Raw genomic sequence first — 23,795 nt, 5'->3', positions numbered from 1 at the left:
CCTCCATTTTAGGAACCATATTTAAAATTTTATAATAAATCAAATGATCCAAATGCATAGGTTTTGCAATAATTTGTTTCACAATGTTTTAATTTATTACACATATTTCTAATCAACGTACGTCGGTTTTAAAAGACAATAATTAAAAGCTGATTACCAGAGTTTTTAAACGTTACTTTTAAAAGTAGCGCTCTACCGCTATCACTATTTGTCAAAAAAGGTAGCGCGCTACCGATATCGCTATTTGTCAAAAAAAGTAGCACTCTATTAGCTACTATTTTTTAAAAGTTAGTTTTAGCTACTTTTAATAAAAAAAATTTAGAAACAAATTTGTCTTATTTTTTGCTTATAATGTTATTGTATAGAAAATATATAAATCAACTTTTATAAATATTAAAATATAGTTAGTTTTTATTATAAAAAAATTTATGGTAATTTGTTGCATTTTATAAGTTTTTACCTTCTGTTATGTGTCCAACTATCTGCCATGGTACATATATATGATATCTCTGATAACTCTACTATTAGAGCATCTTTCATCACTTTAGAGTTATCTACTATTTTATTCATTAGTGTCTGGCGACATAAAATTGTTGTACCAGGGGATAGAGTTAAATGATGGATTATCAAACAAGGAACTGTATCAAGTCTGGGCCCCTTTAATTTAAGAGGAATTACGGTACCTCTCGTGAATAAGCAAAGATTCACTAAAAAATTTATTTGGCAGTAATTTACCCTACTGTCAGGGCCCGTTTAATTAAAGAGGAATGACGGTACCTCTAACGGAACAGCAAGCACCCGTTAAAAAAGCTATAAACTAAAAAATATATAAAAGATAATAATAAAAGGGAAATAAAGGAAAGTATAGAAGTATATAAAGATAGAGAAATTTGGTTTTTTGATTAAAATTTTATTTTTATTATTTATTTCAAATATTGATAGCAAAATAAATGTACAATATTATTAATATAATTATATATAAAAATATATGAATTAAAATCAGATTTTTCTAAAAGAATTCACTTGATAATTGATTTAAAGTTTAAAAAGAATCATTAATTTTTGGAATAAAAACATTGACGATATAAATTACACAAATATTATACACATACCAACAGTATGTTATAAACAATTTACCGAGTATTGATAAATAATTAAGAATTCTGGAAGTAGATAATGTATATAATATTTATATTTATAAATAAATATACGATAGCTAACAACATTTATAATCATTAAACATAAAAATTTAACATATTTATTTAAGATTGATATTTCAAACAGGAACCCATAATAAAGTTTAAGCGTTTAAAGAAATTGATGGAATTAATATCTGAAACAGTTTGCGCCTTATGCTCGCTTTATATAAGCAAGAGAAAATTAACTATAATTCGGGGTTCATCTAATTTTACATCATATTATATTCTCCAGGATATAGAGCAAATGTTAAAAAGTGTTTGCCCAAAACTAACCTTTTTATACCACATTGCTTAAATTTAAATGATAAAGAGTTTATTTTATTGTTTATTATACATAAAAATGTAATATATCAAAATAAAAATATAATCATAAAATAAAAAATTGTAACTATAACTCAAAAAAATAGATAAACTCTTTATTAATAATAATAATAAAACGTTAACTCAAATTATGAAATAAAAAGGATAAAATTTTAATATACGAATAAAAAGGTTAAGATTAGATTATAATAGTATCTTAGTTTTAAGCTTAACTTATTTTAAGAATATTAGCTAAGTTATTAAGTAGTTTTAAAATCTATGTTTAAAATGTCAGAGTCCTTTAATGCATTTGGACAAATGCTTATTGTGTTGTGAAAGGGTGTTTTTATAGGTTTTTTAAATTCATTTTTTAGCAGTTTACGATTCAAAATAATTTTGTTAGATATTTATTTTAACGTTTAATTCAATCATTAACAAAGGTAATATTATACATTTTTAATGCAATCAAGAGGGTTGACTCTAAATAAATAAATAAATTTATTTCTATTTCTATTTGTATAAATTAAATTTTTATTTTATTGGAACTAAAAAAAACTGGAAAGCCTCATTACAAAAAAAATTCAAATAGCTTTCATGAAATTGAAATATTTTCAAATAATAATGATTGATAATAATAATATTATTAACGAAGTGAAATTAATGATATCAGAGGATGCTGAAGATTTATGCAAGGATATGTACCATAAAGCCATTTTATTAAAGAAACAAAAATTTTATCATTTAATAAATTATTTGAAAAACTTAAAAAACCCCAACTCAAGCATTATTTTTGAAATAAAAAAATCGTAAAGGATCAAAGATTAATGTCCAACCTACGGCTTGGTTAGAAGAGAAAAAATAAAACAGAAATATAATATTGGCTAATCTTTTATATTTTTATAATATTTTTAGCATCCTTTTTTTATGGATTTTTATCTTTATTATATATAGATTGTATTTATTTTTATACATCTTATACAGTTGAGTAAATTTATTCTAAAAATCTGGATAGATTTATTAAAAAGTGCATAATTCATTAAGATATGTTGGAAAACTAAATCACATATATATAGAGTTAACTTTGAATAGAATAATTTGAAGAAAAACTGTGTATAAATAACTTATGATAAATATTTATTTTTATTATTTTTTTTTATATTTTTAAATAATGTATTTATTTTTATTTTTTGATATTTATAAATGAAAATAAATAAATATGTACCTAGTGTTGTTAATTGGTTGGGTTGTGTAAAACCCAGACCCGGGGTTTGTGTCTAAAAATCGACCAAACCAGCTGTGAGCACGAATCCTAGGATCCAGACCCAGGGTCCAGATGAATAATGTTATTTCAAATAGTTCAAATAAAAAATATTAACAAAAATATAAACATGGCATTTTATGGTTAGATAAATTCTGCAAGCAACTACTTAGGGTTAATTCGGAACCATTTAGGGCTTAGAAATACAGAAAAATAGGATTAAAATAAATCATTATGTTGGTTATCTGAGCGATTAATTGCTATATCATCCTAATTCAAAATTAGATACAAACTTTCTGGCACGTATTTTTTAAACACGTATTGATTTTTTTTCTTATTTTAGAAATGTATGTTAGATAAGTACATTTGATAGACATTTTTTTGCAAATTTGGCAAGATTGGGCTTGAATAGGATATTTAAAATATTTTTGGAACGATTTTATTTCGGGGAGGGGGGGGGGGTGAGTTGGTTATAAACAAGCGTCTTTTTTCCTGCTTATTCTGAAGTCAAAATATATAAAATCTTCAATTTACACTTTTTATAAAAAAATAAAAATATAATAAACTTAACTTCAAAAATATAAAAAAACTTAATTTTATTTTTAAAATTATTATTTTCTTTAAAAAATTATCTAAGTAAGTAACTAAAAAAATAATGATTAATAAACAACTTCAAAAATATAAAAAAAAAGCATCATGTTACTTTGTCCTTTACATTACAAATTATAAATTTACAACATAATTTCTTTTTTTTTATTTAAACAAGCATGACGTTTAATCTTTATTTTTTTGTCCATATTTAATTACAATATGTATTAAAATAAAATCTTACATTGTTTACCCCATTTTATTGTATATTTAAAAATAATAATATTACTAGTTTCACTTCACTGTAATCGGAAACTATGTGAGGGAGAAATTTGTTTATAAAAAAAATATATTGGTAAAAGAAAAACAAAAATAAAAATTAATTTCTATATTTAAATAGATTCTGGTTGGTAAATTTAAAAAAAAAAAAATTTGGGTTCGGACTGGAAAACATTTTAATAAAAAACGCCCCTAATTTTAACAAGTATTTAAAGGTAAGAAAATGAGATTAAAAGCTTTAATTATTAATTTAGAATGTATAAGATGTAATTTAATATTAGTAAATGAGATTTATTTTTTCTTACTCTTTATTTATCCGAGTCTTATCCTAATTGTGGGTCTGAACCCCGGGTCTGGACCCCACGTCTAAACCCCGGGTTCGTGCTTAGAGCAGGCCTGAGAACATAAAAGGATGGTAAATTTTACGACCAAGCAAATTATGACATGACCTCATGATGACATGACGTAGCGAGGACATAGAAATTATAATATAGATCTATGTATACATGGGGAGAAGGGATGGTGAGGGGGACTAAAGAGAATATCCGTTTAAAATTATATTAATTAAAGTGCCATATTTATGAAGGGGGGGTTTCCCTTGCCCTCTCTCTGGCCAACTTATTTCTACGATGCATTATAAATTATGTATAATTAGTTAATATATAACTCTCATTTTGATTCACATTTTATGGAAGAAGCGCAGGTGGGTAAAAAGGAAATTGCTATGGGTGGGGGGAAGGAAAATTAAAAAAAAATTATAAGTTATTTTTGATTTAGCTATAAATTCAGTCTGGATTAATGAATAGAAAGCGAGGGTAAAATAATATAATAAAATGATTTATTTTTTTTTGAAATTCTTTCCAATATATTTTTCATTTAAAAATTAAATGGGCCTAGGAACATAGATGCATGATTTGGTGAGACCAAATAAAAGTAATCTGCCATGGATTTACAATAAATTTGTATAACCCAACAATATATAGATGAAGATATTCCCTATAAAAATGTAAAACATTTAACGGTGTAAAACTTTATGAGGCTTTACTGCCCGATTGTGAAAATACTTTGCATCTTATGAATTTCATCAATAGCTAAAATTTATAGATTTTTTTAAAAATTCCTATTCATGTATATTTTAATTTGTATAGATATCAGTGAGATTAAATTTGTAACATTATTTTTAAAATATGATATAAATAAAAATTTATTCAAATTAATAATAAAAAATTAAATTTTTTTTTTTTTTTTTTTTTATTAAAGATACTAATCAATATTTATTTAATTAAATACAATATATTATATTAATCAGTTAGAATATCATATAATAGAACATTTAAGATATTAGTAATTTATGTAATACTAAATATAAAAATAAAATCATAAATTCAATATTAATTAATGAATAAAATTTAGATATAAATTGTAAGTAATTAGGGGGTATCAGTCATTGAGAATATGAAGCTGAGGTAATTGGATTTTATTATATTGAGGGCTAATCTTTGGCGTAGGTAGTAACCCTCGTTGGGATCTTCGGTCCTAGTAGAGATCCGTTTCCCCAGCTCTTCTTAAAGAAGGCAAGGGCGTGAGAGCCGAACGATGTTAGAGTCGTGGCGATTAGTGGTAGGAATGTGTAATTGGCCGTAAGCGATGGCGAATATTTAGCGAGTTTATTCGTCTCGGCGTCTACTAGAGCATCTCTATTTATATTGGAAGGGGCAAGGAGATCGATGCATGAGAAATCCCAGGTTAGAAATTCCCCCCTCTTCCAAGGGATCATGGTAGAGCCATCGGGACGCTTACCATCAGAATTGTAGAGTCCAGTGGGTTCTAGGGTTGATGGGATACCGGCAGATTTTAGGGCCCTGGCAATAGTATCATTGCATTTTGAATGTCTAATGAATCTGCCTCTACAGCGCTTGCAGTGTAAAGAGTGACGGCCTTTGGAGTTGACTGGCGTTTGACAAATCCAATTTTTTGAAAATATACAAAAATTGCAGTCACCTCCCCGCCAAATTTTTAAGCAATACACCACTAACTCTTGCGCTCTTAGTTACTTAACTATAACTAGTTATTAGGTTCATAATTATATATTATTTTATACCTAGTCAAGATATAGCACTAAAATATATTAACTGTAAGAATCTTTTCATTTATTCATTTAAAATCCATGAGTTCTGAAACTGAAACTGGGAAATGGTGTTTGATTGAGAGTGATCCTGGAGTTTTTACAGATCTTTTAAAAGGATATGGTAATAATAATTAATTATTCATAAATATTATCAATTTTAGGTGTGAAGGGAGCTCAAGTTGAAGAATTATGGAGCTTAGATAAAGAAAATTTTGACAAATTAAAGTTTTGATTTGCAATACTTTAGAATCCTTAGATTTTTTTAAAAAAAAATTATAGGCCTGTATATGGTTTAATATTTTTATTTAAATGGAAGCCTGAAATATTATCAGATGACAATTCTTCTTTAGTTGAAGCTGTTGATAAGATATATTTTGCTAAGCAGGTTAGCTATAATTAAGATGTTTATATATCATTTATATATCACTAATTTTAAAGGTTGTTGATAATGCTTGTGCTACTCAGGCAATATTGAATATTCTTCTTAATTGTAGAGGTGATAGCATAGATTTAGGTGAAACATTAAATAACTTCAAAAATTTTAGTGAAAACTTTTTACCTTCAGTAATATTTAATATAATATAATATATTTAATTTAATTTTAATATTAGTTGAAAGGTGTATGCCTAACAAATTGTGAAACAATACGTAATGTTCATAACAGTTTTTCAAAGTAATATAATATATTTTAATTATATATAAAATAAGATTGTTAGACACCACATTTTTGAAATGGATGACAAAATTAATGATGAAAAAGAGGATGTTTTTCATTTTACATGTTATCTTCCATTTGAAAATCATCTATATGAGTTGGATGGTTTAAAAAATGCTCCAATTGACTTAGGTAGGTTTTAAATAATCCACTACTTTAATGATAATATTTATTATAATATCTATGAAAAAGGTTCTTTGCCAGAAGATGGAGATTGGATAAGTAAAGTCAAGCCAATAATAGAACAAAGGATGAAAAAGTTTGATATATCTAAAATTTAAATGGTTGTAAAATAGTTCTGAATTTAATTTTGTTATGATAATCATAATTTACCCATATAATTTCTAGATACAATGAAAGTGAGATACACTTCAATCTGATGGCTGTTGTATCTGATCTCAAAGAAAAATACAAGAGGGAATTGATTAAATTGGAATCTAATTTGAATGTAATTTACTATTAATACCTTATATTATATATTCTTTTAAGACTTATTTATTAAGGTACTTAGCAAACTATTTATAAAGTTGTTTATTTAGCCCTTTTATTCTTGTAATGCAGGGATTTTAAAACACAACATTTAAATTATAACAAACCATTCCAAAAATATATGAGTATTGATATAACATCAAAAATGGCTTAGCTACTATTCTCTAAAATTCAATATTTTACTGTCAAGAATTAGTCATAGGGATGAAAAAACAATATATTTTTTATATTATTATTATATTCCTTTTGGGAAATATTCTACCAATGGTTTGTTGAAACTTTTCATTACTACAATAATTTATAGCTTGTGTTGAATTGAGTTACTATTTTTTATTAAAAATTAATTTTTTAATTTAATTTATGAATATTTTGAAAAGTTATTGACTCATTTACTTATCTTATTTTGGAATAGCATTCACACCTAACATGGGTCATAGACACATATTTTATTTATTAATTTTCAAGATAATATTTGGGTTTTAAGTTTTTATATGGTAATCTTATTGAAGCAATTTATATAAATTGCAAAACATTATTTTTTTAGGCTTAATAATTTTACAATTGACACAATTATTAGAATCTAGAAAAATAATTCCTGGAAAAAAATCCCCATTTTTTAAGATATTAAAAATTACAAAATTAATAAAATAGGAGAAAAAATTCCCTATAAATATATCCACGAAATAAAAATCCTCAAATAAAATATCTAAAAGTTTTGAGAAAATCAATTCTGGTGAAAAATATTATTGGGGATTTTTTTTTCTGGGGAATTATTTTTCACTTACCAATTTATTTGATATTTTATACACAGGGATTTTTGGAGTTTATAGAGACAATTCAAGGCAGTCCTTAGTTAATTGGTTTTTTCTTTATTCTTCGTTTGGATAGAGACTGTCCAATTTGATCATAATATATAAAAAATCGTGATTTTCTGATAGTGTAAGTCGCCTAGTTGATAATAGTGTCGCTTGTCAATCCAATGGCTCTGGATTTGCCAGAAAGGTTAAGCGAAAATAATTCCCCGCGAGAAAAATATTCACCAGAAAATAATTTCTCTGGAAAAAAATTTCTCTATTCCCCGGAAATAAATTTCCCATTTTTTAGATTATAAATTAAATATTGGAAAATAATTCCCCGAAATTTTTTTTTAAAATTGTCAAAAATAACCCCGCCGCTAAAATAACGAAAATATTTTTAAAAGATTATATTCCGTATTTTCTGAACGTTGAGTATTTATTCTCGACGTTTGAGGATTTTTTTTTGAGCATTTCCGTTTTAATTCTAAACGATTAAATAGGGCAATCTTAAAATATGAGAATTGATAAATCGGTTGGTTGATTTGATACTTTATAATTTAGTAGATAGCATAAATAGTGTAGATTTATGACATCTTGGAAAGAAAACATGGTAGATTTTTTATAGAAATAGATGAAAATTATGGAAGAGGTTTTAGAACAATCTAAAATTGGAAAAAAACATAATGTGAAAGCAAATTTTTTTCTAGAAAAAGGGAGGTTGTTTCCATAATTCACTTTTCATCTAGATTTCAATAGATACTATGAAAACAGATCATTTAACCACATTATATTTACTATTAAGAGGGAGGGGGAGGGGTATTCCCCCCCCCCTACCCCCCATGCCACTAAGGTTAAAAAGATGATTTATATAACAATAAATATGAATATCAGAACGCTATTCTGTTCCCTACATTTATATCAGCCTGAATCCCGGACAAAAAATAACAGTGGAAAATTTTTATGTTAAATAATACTATTGATTTTAAAAATTGTATCTGATTATAAATTTTCAAAAAAAGTATTTATCCAAATCACTACTAGTGCTGTAAAACATTTCTAAAAAAACGAAACGACCTATATAAAATTCTCTATATCATATAAAATTTAATTACTTATAAAATATATAAATTTAACTATACTTTAAATTATGTTCAACTATTAAAATATAAAACCCACGATAAAGACTTAAAAATAATAGCTAAATTTCAAATACTCGCATTACAAATAAATAAATTTTAACGCATATTATATAATATTTAATGATTTTTATAATAATCATAATTTAATAAGCCTATGAAATACAGCATTCTAAAATAAATTATTAACAGTATACTTATAGTTTTAATTATATAAAAAAATAAATATTACAATCAAGTATCTAGATCTTGAAGATTTATTCTTTTTGGAGACATTTTACATTTGGTAAGGCTTGAATTAGCTTATAGAATATGTGAAAATTTCTGTGAAGCATTTATTATATTTTAGTCGTGGAAGAAACTAAGGACAGAATTAGTACTGTTTATAAAAAAAAAGAATTCAAATGTGATAAAGGAAACAGCTGATTAAAAATAAGACTTTTTCTTAAAATAAATTTTTCTAAAATTGAACGAACTCGTTCGTCATAAAAAAAGGAACGCGTTCACGTTCAAAGTTCTATACGAACTTCGTACGTTTACAACACATTACTGATTAGAAGTGCTTGCTTTAAAAATGAATGAAGACCTTAATCCAAGGACTATCTTTGCTATCTCTCAAATAATTAAACGCTACCAAAAAAATATACTATTTAACACTAATAAATATTAATTTTTTATAAATGTTATAATTTTAAATATATTTAATTCATTTTAAGAAACACAGGAGAAGGACTATAAGCCAGCCAATATAAACTTATTTTATTTGAAAAATTACCAACTCCGGAAATGTTATTATATAATCCTAGTTTGTTCCTTGATATTATTATTATTTGTAACATTGAAAGGAAAGTTATGTTCAAGAATAAATAAATTTTATATATTTGGGTGGTAACTCAGTGCTAATCACCTCTGAAATAGATGTTTTTTTGATTAAAATGGTTAGCATTTTTCTTGACTTTTGGCAGTATTTTAAATTGGGCAATAAAAAATATAATTTAGCAAGTTTTATATTGATTTTATATTCAGCGAGGTAGATTCTTATAGTAGGCAATAAATACTTCAGTAAAATAATTTTTATCAAACGGAGGAAACCAAGTTGAATTGCAAATTTCCTATTTCCCCACAGAATTTATATATATATAATTATATCATTTAATAGCCCATCATTAGCATAAAAAACAAAAAAAGAACGGATATTTAAATAAATTTTTTTTTTTTAGCTTTTATCGAGACACAATCTTTATTTAAAAATTCTCTCATATGAATGATGGGAAATAGTTTTTAAAATCAAATTTCAAAACATTATGGTTTTAAGAGGACTCATATTAAGTAAATTAGGGTTAAAATAATTTTTGTTTGATCTTTATTAGTATATTTATTTATATATATTTATATACTCTCATGACAATATTATCTTTCTTAATCGTATAAACTAACTGTCAATATATTAAATATACAGGATGGGACTATGGAAACTGATGACATTCAATCAGAAATGAGCAAATTACACATGCTTATAGCTGAGGAAGATGAAAAAATGCAGAGATATCAAGTATAGTATTTTTAAAAAATATATATATTATGAATGAATACTTTCATTTTATTTAAGATTGAAAACATTCGAAGGAAACATAACTATATACCTTTCATTATGGAATATTTGAAAATTTTGGCCAAAGACGGAAAACTTACCCAGCTTTACAACAAAGTTTAATTATTTATTTTAAATTACAAAATTTTAGCATGTAATTATGTTTAACAGACAAATCTTGAATCTACAATACAAAAGACCGAGATTTGTGATAAAGATAAATGATATGAAATGGCGATTTCAAGAATTTGCACAATTTATATTTATATAATTTATAATTTAAAATGGAATAATGATAAATAAAAAAAAAATGTAATATTGATAAAAGAGAAAATTTTATTCAAAAATAAAATAATTGTATATTTCTAATATGGGAAATCTTTTCCTGCTTCTTAAAAAAGGAAATAGAATCTTTAATATATTTTATGAAAATAATATATCGAATTTAATTATTTTTATGAAAATAATATATCGAATTCTAATTATTTTTGCCAGAATTCCAAATCAGAATTTTGAATATCGAGAATTAAGTAATTTAACAATCTTCTTAAGATTAACTTTTTACATGAAATATTTAAGAAAACACCTATTCTCATCTTCTCAGATTTATAGAATTAATATCAGAGACCTGAAGAGGTGCCAAGTAATTTTTTTCAGGCCCAGCCCGGTACGAATTTTTAAAAAATATATTACATTTATTTTTATAGGTAATAATGGCGGTTTAAAATATTCGGTTTTAAAAAATACGGCCTTAGCCCGGGTATCTTTTAAAATAATATTTTTTAGGCGCGGGTATATTTAAAAAAATTAAAATCCCCGGAGCGGGCCTGTACATCTCTGATAAATATTTTCAAGAAACCTTGATATGCAAGATCTGTTTTCTTTCCAAATTTTCCTTAATTTTAGTTTCCCATGAAATTTATATCCTTTTTTTTGGCTTGTTATCAGAGATTTAAGTGTCTGGTTTCTATTTTTAGGTACGACTCTAAAAAAAATAAAGGTTCTAGATTTATTAAAATTATTTGAATAAAATGAATCTGACCTTAGATTTTTTTTGTGTGACCTAAATGTCAAAAATATAATTAATGAATTTTCGTAACTTTATCGAAAAAAAAGTAAATATGCTTATTTTTTTAAATTTAAAAATAAAATAGTGGTCTTAAATCATTTGTTTTAGTTAGTAAAATTAATAAATTTTAGTTTAAAGTTTGTATAGTTGCAAAATTTTTACGAAAAAAAAGTTAGTAATATTTTTCAAATTATAATAAGAAATGGGCAGTTATATTAATCAAAATGTGAGATATTTAAATTAAATCAAAAAATAATTTGGTATGAATTATAAATTTACATAATTTTGAATAAATTTTAATGGAAGATTTTGGACATGTTTCATAATTTTATAAAGTTATGATAATTTATAAATTTGAGGTTTTTTTTTAAAATATACTTAGATCATAGTCTTATTAAAATAATAAGAGCATATCTATTGAACAATATTATAAAAATTTAATATATAAAATCAACAAGTTAAAATTTAAGTATTCTAAAATAATTTTTTCCTTAGCAACAAGGTTGGGGGGGGGGATGGGGGGTTCTTTATTTGAATTTTAATCAGATCGTCGTTAACGCTAGATGCCTTGTATACTGCAGAACCACATCTCGAAAAATATTTTTCAAAAATAGCATTTGAATTTTTAAGAACTAGCTTCTAATATTTTATCCAGAAAAATATTACTCAAACCTGAATATTTTGATCATAGATGGCACATAAGTTTGGACAGCTATTAGCAAAATTTCGAGGTTTAGGCAATTTTTTTCTGGCTAAAATATTGAGTTAGCTCTTTTAAAAAATCGGCTCACTTTAACAGCACCACTTAGCAACCATTTATAATAATAATCAAAGTCTTTTCTGTAGATTAAACGTGGGAGGTGAAAAGACTTAAATGAAACTATATAATTCTAAAAATAAATTTGTTATACCTGCTTAAAATTTTTGTGCTAAATTTTAATATTTTTTTAAATGATATCAATTTAAGTTCAAATTGAATAGATTCTTTAAAAAGAAAGTTATTGATCCTATAATTAGGGTTGACTAAAGTTATGATTTTTAAAATAAAAATAAAAAAAATCGATTGATTATTTGATTTTAAATTCAAATTATATCTAAAGGAAAAAAACTCCAGAGGCAAATTATTTAATCGAGCAGGCATTTATTGTATTATATTAAATATGTTTCCTTAAGAAATTTATAAATTTAACCATTAATTTGCAATATTGAATTGACTAAGTATTGCCACATCAATATTTAATATTTTTCAATTCACAATGATTTTAATTGTCTGTTCAAACTAGTGTTGCTAAATGACACGATTTTAAAAAACCGCAATTCAAATCTTAGTCACATCTATGAGCAAAATCTTCAGGCCAGTATAATATTAGTGTATAAAATACTGAATTAGTCGTTTTTTAAAAATAGGCTCAAATAGAACGGTTTAACAACACTAGTTCTGACTAAGTATTTCCATATAATATACGATCATTTTTTACATAAAGAAGAATTAATATTTAAAACTGCATCTGAATTAATCTTAATATCCACAAAATATTGAATTCATAATAATTAAACGGCAGAAATAATTATAGCAAAGGTTCTAGGACAAACTTGTTTGCTGTACTGAACAGGACACCCTTTCAAGAGGTGTTGATAGAAACGGTTTTAAATATTTAAAAAATAGTTAAGATTTTCTTTACTAAAGATGTATTATTTCTCTATAATAATTTTAATAGTTCATTATCCGAGTCGATTTATATATTAATTTCATTTTAAATATAATTAAAACTACATTATTTTATTAACTTAAAAAGTTTATTTACCCTCGCGGAGTAAAAATTGGCACTAATTAATTCAAACAATTCTTAAACATTTAACATCCAAAACCATTTATCTAGTTCAAAACCAAGTTTAATTTTCATATCAACTATAAAAATACTCTCAGAAGATTTGTAATATTCTTTTACTATCTAAAACTTTATACGGTTCTAACACAAGTTGTTTAGATTCTTAACCGTGGCACAAATAAAATTTTCACTATCAGTTGTATCCCCAAAGGCTTTAGATCTAGTACCCCCCCCCCCTTCCCTCATGCGATGAACCAAGTTTATACTAATTATTATTTTTCTATATAAAGATAATATAAATTATTACGAAATATTTCAATAAAAAATACAATAAATAATTTTCAATTCATTAACAATAAAACAAGCTTTTTGATTATTCATAGATGGAAAGTCTTATATAATACTTACATAATTTTCACAGAATCAATTATGACTGAGGAGTTTATATATATATATATTATAAAATCTATGCGTCTGATAGTGTTGAACCGAAACTATAAAATATATCACTTAAATGTCACAACTTCCCCGTATATGAATGGGAGGATAGGAACCATTTGTCTCCATATATCTCAGAATGGGGGGGGGGGTGTACGAAATAAAAATATCTTGAGGGGAAACCTAATAAATCTATGCATGATTGATTCAAGTTAATAAATCTAGGCATGATTGATTCAAGTTAATAAATCTAGGCATGATTGATTCAAGTTTATTCTCCAATGAAGACGCTTGCAAAATTGCCTTTGATGGCAAAAAGTTACAGTTTAATCCACTCGTTAATTTTAGCATCATATTTACAACGATGGAGCAGTTCCGTCATCTAGTTTGGTTAAGGTAACAAAACAGGCTCTATTGGTGAAAGGCAGCGTCTACATGAGCGGGAGGGGTAGGAACAGTTTGCATCCTATTTTTTTGAGGGGGTATGGGGTAAGCTGCTTTAATGGGGGTAGGATAATATTTTTGGGGGGTTATCTATTAAATTTTGAGATGAAATAGGACAAAATTTATTGCTGTAAAAATTAATGCTTTTATTATAGTATTATTATAATACAATTCATCGACCAAATCTATATATTATAAACAATCATTCACATGGTTTTCCAAATAAACTATCCTTTTAAATGTAATTTAAAAGGTTTAGATATTTCAGCAAGCTCATAATGCCATAATAATAAATTTATTGTAAATAATGGAGGTTTTAATTGAATTTATTATCTAAAAAATAAATTTTTTATATTCATAAAATACGATAGTTGGTAGTAGAGATAGATTAATTTAGGTTATCCTTTATAAATTCTTTGAAAAGAGTATCAATAAATAAATAGGTAAAAATAGTGATAAAGAGACACCGCCCGGCGGCAGGAATTTTTAAGGGGGGGGAGGTAAGCAAAGGTTTTTGAAGGGGGTTTGCATCCAGTGAAAATCCTGTCATGTAGACGCTGGTGAAAGGATATTAGAATTTTATTGAAAAAAAGATTAGACAATTAAGAGTGTTGCTCGTTGGATTGATTTTAATAACTAAAACAAAAAACACTGAAGGTATCCCAGACCACCTGTTACGCCTAGGTAGAAAGTTTTTAGAGCAAAAAAACTTGAAAAATGAATGAAGGATGCAAATTTATAATTGGCAGTTGTATGCTTATAAAGTAGGGGTGAACATGTGGATTCATCTAAAGGAGTTGATTTATGATCTGAGATAGTCAAACCAAAAACAATCAAATTTTTAACAAAACAATTGTTGCTTATTTTTAAATGATCAGATTTAAATCTATTTGATCCAAACTGCTTATATTTTCTTTTTATCTGTTTAGTTAACCTTGTTAATTCCCAACTAATAAAATTTTATCTTCACTTGCTTGATATAAAGTTTAGACATACCCTTAAATGTTTATATGGTATTTCAGAAGAATAGTAATTTTTCTTTATTATGTTTAATAAATAATGTTTGTAATAATATAATTTTTCAAGGATATTTGAATAAAATATATTATTAAAATATAAGCATACGGAGATTATATATGTAATAACTATTCTATTAATGTACAACGATGTTTGTTGCCCAAAACTCTTTTAATTTTAGGTTCGATATCAGCATTCTGGCCCATTACCTCCATTTCCCTTATCATCTATGTAAATTATTAAAATTTAAAAAAATAATATAATAAATATTTCAATGTGGATAATATATTCCACTCTGCTGATTCCTTTAAATTTTATATAAAATATTTAGGTCGTGTAACCTATATTTGGGTAATTTACTTACTTTTGGAGATATCAGAGGGAGACACATAAAAAATGGCCTTTTTTTATGAACATAGTTTTAATTTACCAAATAATTGATTAAAAACGAAATGCCTGTAAATAATAAATTGAATAAAATTAAAGGGTATACTAAATAATTTTAGAAAATATGTTCAAATTTTTTTAGGGCAACTGTAAACACTAAATGAATTAGTCAAATTTTAATAAAATTTTAAACAAATTATTAGTAGCCATGCCACTACAAATTTTTCACTGATTCGATTTTGCAATATTACTAAAGATACATTTATATTGATTTATATTTATCACAACCAATGTTATAAAAAATATCAATATTATCTACTTTAAAAAAAAATCAAGATTTTAGATAAAATATTATCTAAATCTCAAAATTTTGCTAATAAAAGGTAACCTTTCTGCCATTTTTGTGTCAAAATAAATAAGTTTGAGAAATTTTTTTGGCTAAAATCTTGAGTAAACCATTTTTAATTAAATAGAGCCACTTAAGAACACTCTATATATCACCCGTAAATTGAATAATATATCAAAAAATAGTGCAAAATTTTTTGGCAACAAATAAATGGTTTTTTTTAAGTTCCTTTCATTAATTTATTATTATAAAATTATTTATAAATATAAAAATTATAATATATATATAATCATAAAATACCTAAAACATAAAAATATCAGATTGGTTTTTTAAAAAACATAGATCAGACATGATAATTTTTGAAAATGCTAAATATCGACAGCAAGCTAATATTTAATAGTGGCACAGGCCTAATTATTACCATTCCATAAGAATACAAAAAATAGATGCCACTTAACATCATAGGTATAAAAAGATAAAAACTAGTTTAAAAAAAATAGACACTGGGTAAAAAAAATTTATTTTCTAAATATGTATTTTTTAATCAATCAATATTTAATTTAGTGGTGTTAAGGCTTGATTTATATAAATATTATAGCTAGAAAAATATTACATAGCCTCAATATTAATAGATGTTGGCCTTTATGCAATCTATGAGCAAAATTGTTAAACTAGTGTATTATTTTTCTAGATATATTAAGTTAGCAGTTTAAAAAATTTAACTCAAACCGTCTATCAACTAAATAAACAATAATATACAAATTTTTCATCCTTTAACCCCTGATACCTCTAAAAATAAAACAGATAGGAGGCTGAAATTTATTCAAATAGAATCATATATGCTAATTTAGTTTAAAAAAATTATACTTAATTTGAGATAGAATGAATATAATTTTGCTATATTCTAATGTCTTATTTAAAAAAAAGTAATCAAATTTAGTTTATGAACAAGCACATTACCAGTAGTTTTAATAATGGAGGAATTGTTATATATTTATTAATTTTAGCCGGTTCTGGTGGCAGTAGAGAACTTAAATAATTTTTCTCATCATGTTTAGGTATTAAAAACCAATCAGGAATAAATGCTTGTTTGACGAGGGTCTCAGAATCTGCAGGTATATCTAAGCTAAAACTGTATTTAAGACATATATTTCAAATTACTTCTATGAAATATTTTTCCATATACTTTTCCTCGATTAAAATCCTTAAAAACTTTTGAGTTTAAATACATAAAATAAAGTAACCTCATCTCTTAAATCAGGGATACCCCTAGTTATGCAAACATAACTCTTTTCTGGAAAATTCAGCCAATGATTTCTACTAACCATACGATTAATCCCAAAATTTTTTAGATTAGCTAAGATTTCATACAATGTCTTACCATTGTATTTAAAAAGAGGCGCACCAATTTTTTTAAATCTGGGCATTTAAATGAAATTTAAAGGTTTGCTAAAAATCGTAAATTGACATAAGTTTGACAGGTATCAATTTATTACATCGGAATAATGTCTAATAAATTACCCTTTTATTCTATATATTTTTAAAATAAATTATTTATTGTTATTTTTATCTTTTCTTTTTAATTTAATACTAATGAATGGTAATAAAAACATTACCATTCACATCTAAAACATTTAGAAGATTTAATCGATACCGATGAAAATATTAAAAAGGTTCTTCAGATCCTGATAAAAGAAATTTTTCTCTTCGTTGCATTTCAAATATTTTTTTTTAATATTGGAAAAATTTTATACATTTATAATAAAATATAACTAAATATTATATAACATATTTTCAAAATAATATAAATACTAATTTGTTTTTGAATACAAATAAAATATTTTCAATTATATGAATGAAGGAGGAATGCCCTCATATAACTAAAAAACACTTTTAACCCGAAGAAAGAAAGAAGTCCTCGGAACACTAAAATATAGAATGTATTAAAATGTTAAATTATTTACTTTTTCAATCTACATGTTATACACTTTTTACAAACTAAATTAGAATATAATATTAAAAAGGTTAAGTTATAAAATAAAAGTATAACTATAATAAATATCAGATGTCTGCTTAAGGTACCTAATTTTTTTATTAAGAATAAGGTTAAGTTATTTTGACAATGAATTATTCAGATATTTTCTTAGAAAAAATAGAACTATATAAATAATAACCAAAATATTTTTATAATAAAACTGCTTATTTTGATTAATTTATTGCTTAAAAAATTATAAACAATTATTTTGTTACTTGTTGCTGACGATACATTAAATTTGGTACTGCAGTGAACACATACTCTATATTTTTTTTATTGTGATTATAAGTAAAATGTTTATTGGACAAACTTATGGTTTTCATATTGTAAAATGAAAATCAACAAAATCTAAAATAACTCATCTAGAAAAATATCATAAAATAAAATAGACAAAAAATCATATTAATTGAATAGTAAAGCAAACTTAAATTATAATAAAAGACCGGTCCGGCCCGTAAAAGATAAAAAATCAATCCGAAGCACGGTCCTCAAAAAAGATCAGTCCGACAATCAGTCCGGTCCGGTCCCTGTCTAAGACCGATAGGACCTGACATTTGACCTTCCCTAATCATCAGTTTGTCAAATATAATTAGAAATAATAATTCATCAAGTTGGATATAAGAATAAATGAAGAATGATAAATCAATAAGATTGTTATATAATATTTTTAGCGTTTTAATTTTTCGCGTTTTAGTGTCCAATTTATTTTTTCGCGTTTTAGTGTTTAAATTTATTTTTATTTATATATTAATATTTATGCAAATATTATGCACATTTCCCTCTCTTTAAAAAAAATATTTAAATTTCATACCCTAGTAAAAATTCAAAAAGTGTTTTTTTAAAATAATAATTCTTAATTTTAGAAAATGATCTCCTCATACACCTTTAAATATTTTTCTAAAATGAGGATATTTAGTTTTTACATAACCTCTTGTCTTCAAAGCTTTAAATTTAAAAACTTTTTATCACATTAAGTATTACTTATAAGTGTTTCGCTGTTGAAAAAAAGAAGAAATAAATTTAATATAATACATCAAATGTCAGTTATTTTCTGACAGGGGAATTAAGTTTTCCTTGGTGGAGAAAAAGGACAGGATCATCACGTGGGTTGGTGAGGGAACAATGGGAGCTTTCTTTAGATGTCTTTTGGGATATTTAGAATGAATAAATATGAAATATTTTTAATAAATAAATATGGAGTCTTCTTTAATAAGAGTTATATTAATTTTATAATTTTTTAAATCCATCATATGATTTTTATCTTTTAATTCATATGTTTCAATTACAACTTAAAATTATAGTTTTATCTTCTTGTTTAGGATTTTTAATAGTTTAACTTTGTAATATTTTTAATTATATCTAAGAATTCATCTTTAGGTAATTCAGTTAATTTCCACAATTGGTCATCAAAAATATGAAAAATATCAATAGGCATTTCACTAAGAAATTCAATTGTTAATTCATTATTAAGTAAATATTTTTTTATTGTATCTAAGAATTCATCTTTAGGTAATTCAGTTAATTACCACAATTGGTCATAATTCAAGAAATCAAAAATATGAAAAATATCAATAGGCATTTCACTAAGAAATTCAACTGTTAATTCATTACTAAGTAAATATTTTTTAAGGCTTTTTATGTATTCAAATATGTACATTATGATTGATTTACATTTAAGTTATTTTAATAAGTTAATTTATAACATAATCTCGGCATATAATTTTAATTTATAATAACTTTTCTTTTTTCATGGATTTTAGAATTATTAGTAAATCATCATTGGTCTCACTATATAGAATTCATAGCCTATCGCCCAACTTCCATATCAGTTCTTTCTAGGTTGTCACATTAGGTTAGGTGCTGGTTATCATATTCCAGTCCAACACCCAGAGCTGGTGCACCATAAAGAAAGAAGCTTTTAGCGTGAAAGAAAGTGCTAGGGAATTTTTTTGGTTCTTGGTCATCTCATTCAAGTCCACCACCCAGAGCCGGGCACCTTGAAGAAAGAAAGACGTCCTCGATGAAGAAAGAAAGAAGTCCTCGGAACACTAAAATAAAGAATGTATTAAGATGTTCATTTATTTACTTTTTCAATATACTATTTATATACTTTTACAAACTAAAATTAGAATATAATATTAAAAAGGTTAAGTTATAAAATAAAAGTATAACTAAAATTAAAATATAATTTGAATAAGTTATTAATGAATGCGCGTTACATTATAAACATATACTATTTATTAACCAAAATATATAATATATTAATTTATCAATTTCTATAATATAACATAACCTCACAGAATCGGCGCTCGATAGAGGTGTTAAAGAAATGTTAGTATTGCATTTTATAAATAACTATTTAATATAAGAAAAATTGTTGGCGTAATAGTTAATTTATTTCCATCATGTAGCATACTAATAATGTTGTAGATTGACATATCCTTAAATCACTTGAAGTATAATTCAAAAAAATGATATTTTCTAAAATAAAAATTAGAATTTACACGTTATAAGGTGATTTTAAGTAGGAATTTTTATATTCATTAAAATGTTTAACATATAATTTAAATTAAAAATTTAGGCCGGGTTCAAAATAGAAATTTGGGCAATATAAATATAGAATTCAGGACAAGCCAGACTCAAAAATATTTAACAGGGATATACCCTGACCCATATTTAATATAATACTACCACTTAGTACAAATATCTAGCTTATATTGGCTAGATAAATAGGTCTTAAAAACCTTTAGGAATCAAACGTCAACTCTTCACTTGATATCACTCAGCCAATAATTTTTTTTTGCATATATTTATAATTCATTAATGATAAAATAATCTTCGTTATAAAAATTAATCAGTTCAAATATTTTTTTGGCTCAATTTGATTCCCCATTTCAATGATCGAAGGTAAAAATCCAAGCTAGGGTAAAAAAAATCCAGGGTAGAATTAAAAAATTTTTAAATCCAGGCGATGACAAATATCTCTAAATATTTATTTAAAAATTAACTTTAAAGAAAATAGAAATAATTTCGACACTAAGGTTCAGCCCAATTTTTTTTTATACTCGAGCCTAATGCAAATGTTTTTTATTTGAACAAATTATAAATTACCATATTTATAAAATTAAACCGGAAATAACTAAGTGCGCTTTATCTTTAAAGGATGTTCCGAATGTCGTTTAATTAATATTAAAAAAAAATAGTGATAGTGACAAAATCATTTAATGCCCTAACCCTTTCGCGCCCAGCGAGATGTCATCAAAATTTTTAATCAATTAATTTTTATATTTAAAAAACTAATGGTTGCTACTTAGACGTATGAATTTACAAAACAATATTTATTATTTCATATTTTATCATTAATCTGTCAAAATCATAATTTTATTATATCAAAATACAAGTTCAAAGTTGGTATTTTACGCGCCAAAATGTTTACACTTTTACATCGAAAACCATTCTATATAAATAAAAGGTATATAATGTTTTTATAATAGATTATTACTAGTATTTCATATTTAGTAAAAAAAAATTTAACAATAACTATTATTTACATGATTATTTGAAGGAAATCAAAATTGGTAACATTGGGATTTTATATTGTAATTTTTCCTATAAATTTTTTAAAATTAAATATTAAAAATATGATACAGTAAGAAATGAATATAGGTTATTTTCCATTTAGAAAGCCACTATAGTATTTGCAAAAAGTTAAAAAAGTGGGAAATTTTTTTTATTATACTTTTTATAAATAATTTTTAGATGACCTCAACATATATACCAGAGGGAGATGGATTTAAACAATATATTAGCTCAAAACCGCATAAATGGGGAATTAAAATTTTCGCTTTATGTGGATCATCTGGAATGATATGACTTCGAAACATATTTTCCACAAATATAAAAAAAAAAACTTTGAAGGGAATTAGTGGAAATATCGTTATACAACTATTAGAAACTGTTCCCCCACAAAAAAATCATTAAAATTACATGGATAACTTTTTTTCTTAGTATAATTTAGCAGTTGTTCTCAAAGATAATGGCTTTATCATGTCGGGGACCCTTATATCTAATCGATTATCGGGATGCCACTTGTATGATAGAATCCTAAAGAAAAAAGGAAGAGGGTCCCCCCTGATTATAAGATTCTAATAATAATATTATAATTTGCAAATGGTTTATAACAAATCGATTATCACCATATCATCATTTATGGGAATAAATCCAATATCAAGAACAAGATGGTCGGTATCTGATTCTCAATGTTGAAATTCCGGCCACAATTCAAGACTATAACGGTGGTATGGGCGGGGTGGATCTCCATATGTTAAATGAACTCTACAGAACTGACATAAAATGGAAGCATTTTTATATGCGAGTTTTTTTTCATTTATTAGATTCCTGTTGTAGTAAATTCATGGTTGCTCTATAGATGCTACATAGAAAAATAGTAAACATGCATCTCTTTGGTATTTAAAGCTCCGATAGCTAGAGGATTGATGATGGTTGGAAAGGAAAATGGTGAAAAAAAAGGTAAACCTACTTTGAAGATTGAAAAAAAGAAGGAAATTGAATAGTTTTCTTTCATTCACAGAGATTAGATTAAATAAAACATCCATCGGCGGCTAGCAGACAAAGATGCAAGAACTGCATAAATGGTTATTCAAGATTTGAATGTATAAAATGTAAAATATCTTTATATTTAAATAAACAATTGTTTTATTTCTTATCATTCAAAATAAATTGTATGTTTTTTTACATATGAATATCCCAATGATGACAATTGGTAACATTTCTTAATTATATATATATATACTTTTTTAAATAAAGAACGTTGAAAATGTGTTATTTGTGTCTTGTTTAACTCAGTTTAAAAAAAAAATTTTTGTTCATGGGAAATATTTCGAGCGCGAAAGGGCTAATTAAAAAAAAAATACTTCTTAAAAATTGACCGCTTTTCGTTTTGTATATATATTTAAAAAAAAAATTTAATATGAGAAAATAATATTTTTTGTAGGAGACCCTACATTCGATTCTTTTCTTACATTTTATTTTATTAGTATTAATAATAGCACATTTAATTTTATTACATTTAAAAGGTAGCAACAATCCTCTCGGTATCCCTTCTTCTGCTTTTAAAATTCCATTTCACCAAACTTTTTCGTATAAAGATATTTTTGGTTTTATGTTACCTCTATTTTTATTTTTTGTCCTGATGTGTTTACAGACGTAGTCAATTTTATTGAAGCTAACCCTTTATCCACTCCTCCGCATATTATACCAGAGTGATATTTTCTTTTTGCTTATGGCATCCTACGGAGTGTACCAAATAAATTAGGTAGAGTTATTGCTCTATTTATAAGAATCATAATTATATATGTCCTACTTATATCCTCAAAAAATCTTTTAATTTATAGTTCTTTACGTAAATTTATTACAAACCTTATTGCTTGTTCTTTCATCTTATTAAGCTATATTGATACGCGGATTCTATTTAAAATACATTATTTGAATATAAAATGAAAGCCATAAAAGGTTCCGATTAAGCTGCACTATGCGCAATCTAATTTTGGGACCAACTTACATGGACCTCATTATATAAAAAAAGGGGGAAAAAACTAATGTAAATATAAAGATAGGGGATATCGAACACAGCTTATAATCTTTTTTTATACATTATTTTATATAATTTACAAAAAATATTATTATCAAAAAGTTTTTTATTTTATTTTATATTACAATTAATCTTTCAA

General features: G+C 25.1%; 2 protein-coding genes across 3 annotated transcripts; one reads left to right on the top strand and one right to left on the bottom strand.

Moving 5' to 3' along the window:
- Positions 1–5,762: 5,762 nt before the first annotated feature.
- Positions 5,763–10,804, top strand: LOC135931172 (ubiquitin carboxyl-terminal hydrolase isozyme L5-like). The gene is made up of 11 exons (XM_065468085.1): positions 5,763–5,873; positions 5,914–5,977; positions 6,032–6,137; positions 6,191–6,316; positions 6,364–6,425; positions 6,469–6,599; positions 6,660–6,726; positions 6,816–6,915; positions 10,349–10,441; positions 10,499–10,597; positions 10,652–10,804. The coding sequence occupies exons 1-11, from the start codon at positions 5,792–5,794 to the stop codon at positions 10,703–10,705; spliced, it is 984 nt and encodes a 327-aa protein (XP_065324157.1). The 5' UTR covers positions 5,763–5,791; the 3' UTR covers positions 10,706–10,804.
- Positions 10,805–15,327: 4,523 nt separating this feature from the next.
- On the bottom strand, positions 15,328–17,470 carry LOC135922249 (small ribosomal subunit protein mS34-like). 2 transcript variants are annotated; one of them, XM_065456658.1, is made up of 4 exons: positions 17,255–17,470; positions 17,172–17,214; positions 16,971–17,119; positions 15,328–15,504 (listed from the first exon to the last, which is right to left on the bottom strand). In XM_065456658.1, exons 1-4 carry the CDS (start codon positions 17,435–17,437, stop codon positions 15,406–15,408), a joined length of 474 nt encoding a protein of 157 aa, XP_065312730.1. In that variant the 5' UTR covers positions 17,438–17,470; the 3' UTR covers positions 15,328–15,405. The 2 variants fall into 2 exon arrangements, with proteins under 2 accessions (XP_065312730.1, XP_065312729.1); XM_065456657.1 differs by having other exon boundaries at positions 15,330–15,504; positions 16,971–17,131.
- Between the last annotated feature and the right edge of the window lie 6,325 nt (positions 17,471–23,795).

The sequence above is a fragment of the Gordionus sp. m RMFG-2023 genome, chromosome 1, assembly GCF_954871325.1.
Source record: "Gordionus sp. m RMFG-2023 chromosome 1, tfGorSpeb1-WG-v2, whole genome shotgun sequence".
NCBI classification, from domain to species: domain Eukaryota; kingdom Metazoa; phylum Nematomorpha; class Gordioida; order Chordodea; family Parachordodidae; genus Gordionus; species Gordionus sp. m RMFG-2023.
Note: the sequence above shows the minus strand (reverse complement) of the source record. Positions and strands in the feature narration are given on the sequence as shown.